This window comes from Mandrillus leucophaeus, unplaced genomic scaffold (genome assembly GCF_000951045.1).
Source record: "Mandrillus leucophaeus isolate KB7577 unplaced genomic scaffold, Mleu.le_1.0 Scaffold50, whole genome shotgun sequence".
NCBI lineage: Eukaryota > Metazoa > Chordata > Mammalia > Primates > Cercopithecidae > Mandrillus > Mandrillus leucophaeus.
In genome coordinates, this window is record NW_012105365.1 from 272,777 (window position 1) to 280,200 (window position 7,424).

At 42.3% G+C, this 7,424-nt stretch overlaps 1 protein-coding gene across 1 annotated transcript in view; it reads right to left on the bottom strand.

Moving 5' to 3' along the window:
• Positions 1 to 3,825: 3,825 nt before the first annotated feature.
• FZD1 (frizzled class receptor 1) overlaps positions 3,826 to 7,424 on the bottom strand; it is a 20,242-nt gene continuing 16,643 nt past the window's right edge. The window contains 1 exon segment of the mRNA XM_011996064.1: positions 3,826 to 7,420. Within this exon segment, the coding sequence (XP_011851454.1) occupies positions 5,718 to 7,420 (1,703 nt within the window). The 3' untranslated portion in view covers positions 3,826 to 5,717.

The window sequence follows — 7,424 nt, forward strand, 5'->3', positions numbered from 1 at the left end:
CCCAGTTTTACTACTAAAAATTCCCACATGCCAAGAAATCTCCCAGCCCTGGGCAAACCTGGACAGTTCGTCATTCTATCTGAGGGGCCCAGAGTTTTTGACAGAATATTTGGTGAAGTTAACTTTCTAAAATATTTCCAAGAGTTGGAAAGATAAGGTCAAGAATAGTCCCCAAACCTACTTTTTAAGAAAAAAAAATCCTTATAATGATCAAGCAGCACATGACATTTAGAATATGTATCTAACTAGCCTGTATGACTTCCAGGTATTTGCTACTGCAATTGTAAAGACAAGCATTTCCAAGGGCAAGAGAACAGTCTGTCTCAGAGTGCTTCATTTAAGCAAGGACATGCTGCCAACTTGAAAGGAAATAAAGGCCACACTTTGTCTATGGGGGGATCCTGCAGTTATTCCCCTGCAAATTTAATTCAAACAGGTATTGAGATCTGAAACATGGAGATATCCACAAATTAGAGGATACTTGGTTTTTAAAAAGGAAAGAAAGAAAATCCAGGCCACAGAGAACTATATCAAAGCAGCAATAGTGGTTCCTTTTCATGTTAATCACTGTATTGCTATGAACATGTTTTGAAAGTCTATCCTATGAATGAAATTTATTGAGATCTTTTTTATAAAATACACATATAAATTTTAAAACAAAACTATTGTTTTCAGGTAAGTCAATTTCATCTTTTAAAAAAATGTGTATGCAAGATGTACAAATCAGTGCTATTTTAATACTTTGCTTTTAGAATTATTATACAAATATGTCATTCAACTAGTGCATTAATGATACCTCAAGAAAATGCAGTCTTACTTAAATTTTGTCATTCAAAAATATACCTCTTTAGAATACCAATGAAATAATTTATTTAAAGTAATCTCTTTTGGAAAATTGTATCTTATTCTTTCAAGCAATTTAAGGATCTGCTTGACTCATAAAACTGACGATGACCCACAGAATACTTATTATATGTTCAATGCATACATGTATAAGTACATGTACTTATAAACTGTATTTGAACTTATACATTGTATTACATTAGAAAAATTTCTTTTGAGAAACCCTTTTGTTTGATGTGTTATTAGGGTCCCAAACCAACCTATAAACAAAGATCCCCAGAGGAAGTATTATAACTGAATAGCAACTTGATTCTGTAATGGAGTAGAGACATTTGTCACCAAAAAACATGATACAAGTTAGAAAAATTACTCTAGAAATTGTGTTTTAATTTCCAGGTTCTAAGCAAGCTGTTTTGTCACTATACTTGTTAAAGTTTAACATATCCATTGTCAAAGGTATGACCAAAGTGAATAAAAATATTTAAGCCCAAAAAGTTTAAGGGAACTCTGAGACATGATTGACGTTCAAGTACCATTTTTCAAATTTTAAGGGCTATTGGCATCTGCCAACATTCAAAACAAAGATATATATCTTGGGAGTCATCAAAATAAACTTTACTTTTTTGGTACTTCCCTTGTAAGATCCCATTTCAAATGTAAGGACACTGAAATAAAAGCCTTCAATTTAAGATAGTATTGCAATTCCTTTTTAGTCATGTAACTAGAGAATTCTAATATATATTCCATGTCTTATTTTGGTTCCTATACATTAATCCTGCAAGCCTTTGACATTAGTGTATTCTGCAAAGTATTGATTGACAATATCACCAGTGTCCACCTCTAGACATACGTACAACTACATTTTGCTTCTAATCTCTCAGACCCCAGTTACACAGACTATTATAATAAGAAATGTATCAGAGATATTCAATGCCATGATACTGGTTTCAATTAATTGCATGTGCATTATATAAATTGTGGCCATGGATTAGAAAGCAATAAAAGTAGCTGAAACTGAACGCAAATGCACACACAGTAAATATAAATCTTAAAAAAAATGTATACCAAGGTTGAAACATGCTACCAGGGAAGGTGATCTGCCACCACTCAAGTCCTGAAATGACTTATGATATAGTCTATTATTTTTCTTAATTGGCCACCAACTCTTCATTGTAGTCTCCTTTCCTAGTTAAATGCTGGACATTAAGAGTGATACAACTACATCAGAAGGCTCCAGTACTTACAGTGGAGACAAAAGGACCAGGCCAGTAAACTCAGGCTGACAAGTGACTACCATAGGACAAGCTGAAAAATCTGGCCCAGCTCTTTTGCATATGTTTGACACTGGCCGGCTCTGAAATTAAAAATATGACTCTCTGTCCCCACAAAGTTTAAGTGAAAAACTACTTTTTAGAAAGAGCTTCAGAAGTCTTTCATACTACTTATATATTTACTCCAAAAGCTAAATTAAGTACACTGTGAGGGGGGAAATTGACCCCAATTTATAGCTGGTTTTTTAAAAAAAATAGGCAAATTGAACCATCTGAAAATAGGGTTTGTCATGGAAACAACATGCTAATGGAACAGTATCCCAAGTAGCCTTATGGTTTTCCAGACACGTCCTATTTTGCCACCAGTATTAAAATAAACAAAAGAATACACTGGTTTTCTATATACTACATCATTTAAAATAAATTGTTTTCTAAAAACAAAGGCTGGTGGTGACTTAAAAATGTCTTCTAAAGCTATATAACCACAGCATGTAAAACCTTTCTGCATCAAATTCATAGTTACATCATGTTAAGGACACCTACAATAAGACTGCTTTAAAATATATTTTTGGATAGCAATTAATGCCAAAAACATATTTTTCCGGAAATTATCTAATTGAACTACTTGGTGAGGAGATAGATATGTGTGAATTTGGCCTAAGAATACTATTTGTGTGTGTGTCTATACAATAAAACCTTCTGTCTACTATATTATGTTAATGTAACACAGAAAAAGGGAACACAAAATTGCATCTTGCTATGTAAAATAAAATGCTACATTTTTAGTAAGATTTAATTTTTTTCATTTTCCTTAAAATAATGACTTATAAGACAATTGCATTATAACATGGAAAGTAACTCTATTGTATCAATGATCTTCATTTTAGTTCCTTGTCATTTTATCACAAAATGTTTTCATGGGAAAATTTAGTAAAGGTTTTTTTAACCTGTAAAGGTATTTGAGGTTTTCCATCTAGCATTTTCCATTTCTCATAACCATATTTCCATATTATGAAATTTAAGTAAACTTTACATCTCTATTTTATAAAAATTAATGCATATATACTTATGTGTATCCTTATCTGTATATACACATATATACACCCATGCATAAATTCTGACTAAGAGTAGACCAACTAGATAATTTATCTGGAGAAGGTTCCTCGAACAATTGAAAAAAGGGGTCTTCGGAAGCAAACAACAGAACAGCCTTACAAACCCAATTGCTGTTTAAAATGTTTATGAACACATAGCCAGTTAACCATTTATTGATTGCCTGTTTATGGTTTTGTAATATCCAAGATTATGGAAGAGATAAGATAATACCTCTAAAAAATATGAGAAAGGTGATGATTTTAAAATAAGCCTCCATAATATAAAAAGTCATGTAAATTTACCTTCTGAAAGAAAAGAAAGCTTTAATATTAAAATTAGAGTTCTCTTTTAATTCTCTCTGAGTAAAGAAATAATTTGCAAACTTCTATTTTCTACTGTCATGAAAACAGGTCTTTTCTTGGGACTTCACAAATGTCAATCACAACAATGCAAACAGAGTAATTCTTTGGAAAGACTGATCTGAGGGCTTAAGGGTAGACTTTTTTCATTGAATTCCTGAATTTTTACACTGTGGGATTGGCTATGAGACACCATAAAATGTAAAATAGTTCAGACAGCTCAAGCTCTATTATTTTCAGGCACAAAAACCATATAATTTTGTACAAAACTTTGAATTTTTTATTTGCGAAATTAAAAATACGGTATTTTATATATATAAACTTCTATTCCTCTATAAATATAGATGATTTTGTGATAGTGAACAGAATAAATGTATACCAAATTCAAAGACCAATATCATTTTAGTGTATGACAGACATAGATAAATTTAGGTCCTAAGTACCGGCATTTAGATAAATTCTTAAAGTTTAAAACAATACAATCAGGAGGACTGCTTTTATCCTCTTCTTCACAGAGAACTAAAGTGAATATTTTTAAATGGCTTTGTAAGATTTACATTTGACACATTTCTGTAAATCCAAAAGAGGAGCACACAGGATTTAATGCAGTAGACCTGCACACATTTTCCCTTTAGCATGCATGCCCATATCTTGTTTACTTCAGGCCCTATCTCCCCATCAATTATTCTACCTTCTTTAGCTCCTGAAATCTTACCAGGTTATTATTGGTGGTGTGGATTGTTCCTCCCTCACAATGTGTTGCTGAATAATAATCGTAATAAAATGTTGAAAGTGTTCAACTTTTACATTTTAATGTTTCTGATATATGTCTAGTTATTTGATTAAAAATAAGAAAATAGCACTTCAATTTGAGGAAGTCCATTACACTGAAATATCCTTCAAGTTTTCAATTTCTGTTTACATTTTACTGTCTTGTTAAGGAAAGCAAAGATCAACTCCTTAACAAAGCTTTCCAGGTGATCTCAACATTTCCATTTTACAGACCGGTAAAATCTAAGGGCAGGCTGTCTCATTCCTAAAGGCAGGTTGCCAGGCATCCGTATGCAATTAGAATTAACATTTTATAACCCATATCTTCAGTCTCTTCCAACCCACACAAAGCTTCATGCTTCTTCCCAAATCTCAGTAACCACATCTTTCCATGACGCTGGCCAAACCCATACCAGGTTTTAGACACTAGAGAATGAAATGAGCTCACCCCTCAAAAATTAGACTTCAAAAAGTTTGGCATTGGTTCTCTCACTCACCCTGTAACCAACTAAGGTGGGAGAAGGGAGTGTCTGGGCGTTGAGGGTGACCTTGGAGGGAGGCTGAGACTGCCAAGGCCCACACTCTTGGGCTCCCATGAAGTTGGGGGAAAGTTCTGGACAGTTAAAAATCCAGCTTCAGGAAGTCGAAACGATGGGCCTTCGCAATCCACCGCTGACCAAGGGAGGAATTGGAATGTACGGGGGCCCACCTCCAGATTTGGAAGCTTTGTGGAGTACTGTACCATAAGACCCCTACCTCAAGCCAGGAAAGGGAGGAAGGGGTCAGAAGGAGGGGGAGGGGGTAGAAGGAGGCAGCGGGAATTGACCCTGGCAGCACAGCCCTAGTCGCACCCCGCAGTGCTGAACTCGCTCCGGAGCTGGCGCCCAGCCGGCCCGAGCACTAGCGTCAGGGAGAGGCGCGCGAGGACGACCAGGAGCGCTGGGCGGTTGCACTCCAGTCTTAGCTCCTTTGCAATACTCCGAAAAGGGCAAGAAGGAAAAGCCTCAAATGGTTAAACCGCCCTAAATAATTAAAAACTTTTGAAAAAGAAAAACGCGTGATCGGTCGTCATTTAAATACAAATATACTTACAAAAATCTTACACAGGCTATTTACAATCATAAAAGCGAACAGTCCTGGTACCAGAGTGTGAGGGCAAGAGGTCTGTCCATCCTCCCTCTGGCAGTCGGGCCCTCGTGTCCTTTTGCCTCAGGGACGGAAGCTTTTGCAGGAGCTGAGTTCTTCAAAGGAGCCTGCGAAAGAGAGTTACCTAGTAAGGAAGCCTCGAGATGTCAGGATTGGCACGAACTCCACGGGGCTGGCTTTGGGCAATGGCTGCGCCCCGGCCGAGGCCTGGGCATGGGCTGAGCCCCAGGTCTCAGACGGTAGTCTCCCCTTGTTTGCTGTTGGTGAGCCTCGTATAGAACTTCCTCCAGGAGTTGAGGGTCTTGCCGGACCAGATCCAGAAGCCCGACGTGATGCCCACGATCAGCGTCATAAGGTACTTGATCATGAAGACCGTGAAGTCCGGGCTCATGGGCGGGTGCGGCGGGGCGCCTCCGCCCGCCTGGAGGTGAGGGCAGGGGATAGCGTAGCTCTTGCAGCTCTGGGCCACCCAGCTGCGTTCCCACTGGTCCCGGAAGGCCTGCTCGTAGAAGTAGCAGGCGATGACGATGGTGGCTGGCACAGTGTACAGCACGCTGAAGACGCCAATGCGCACCATGAGCTTCTCCAGCTTCTCGGTCTTGGTGCCATCGTGCTTCATGATGGTGCGAATGCGGAAGAGCGACACAAAGCCGGCCAGCAGAAAGGACGTGCCGATAAACAGGTACACGAAGAGGGGTGCCAGCACGAAGCCACGCAGCGCGTCCACGTTGTTGAGCCCCACGAAGCACACTCCGCTCAGCACATCACCGTCCACCTGGCCCAGCGCCAGGATGGTGATGGTCTTGATGGCCGGCACAGCCCAGGCGGCCAGGTGAAAATATTGTGAGTTGGCTTCGATGGCCTCGTGGCCCCACTTCATGCCAGCCGCCAGGAACCAGGTGAGCGACAGGATCACCCACCAGATGGAGCTGGCCATGCTGAAGAAGTACAGCATCATGAAGAGGATGGTGCAGCCCTCCTTCTTGGTGCCCTGCGCCACAGTACGTGCCCCGTCCTCGGTGAACTTGTCGTTACACACCACTCGGTCCTCCAGGAGGAAGCCAGCGATGTAGGCCACGGCCACGGCCGTGTAACAGCCGGACAAGAAGATGATGGGCCGCTCCGGGTAGCTGAAGCGCCGCATGTCCACCAGGTACGTAAGCACCGTGAAGAGCGTGGAGGCGCAGCACAGCACTGACCAGATGCCAATCCAGGTGCGCGAGAAGCGCAGCTCCTCGGGTCCGAAGTACATTAGCCCGTACACCTTGGTCGGCTCACAGGGTGCGCCGCAGTCCTTCTCCCCCAGGAAGTGGTAGTTGAGGTAGGAGGGCACCTTGAGGGCGCGCGGGCAGGAGAACTTGCCTCGCTCCGACGCGCTGGCGCCCCCCGGGAAGCCGCCACGGTGCCCTCCGCCGCCGTGCTGAGGGTTGCTTGTCCAAAACTCTGGAAGCAGCGAGGGCGTCGGGGTGCCCTTGTCGGACGTGTTCTGGCCCACGCACAGCTCGCCGGCGCCGTGCACCGGGAACTTCTCGCACTTGAGCGTGTCTGGCCACTGGAAGCCGAACTTGTTCATGAGCGCCTCGCAGCCCTGGCGCGCGCGCTCGCACAGGGAGCGGCAGGGCGGCAGCGCTTGCTCTAGCACGGTGCACACGGGTGCGTACATGGAGCACAGGAAGAACTTGAGCTCAGCGGAACACTGCACTTTCACTAGCGGGTAGAACTGGTGCACCTCGAGGCCCGCGTCCTCCTGGTTCGTGTGGCCCAGCAGGTTGGGCATGATGGTCTGGTTGTACGCGATGTCCGTGCACAGCGGGATGGAGATGGGCTGGCAATAGCCGTGGTCCGGGATGGAGATGCCCCGCTCACCGTTGTACTGCTGCCCGCTCTGTTGCTGCTGAGGCGGCGGCGGCGGCGGCGGTTGCTGCCCTGGCCCGGGCCC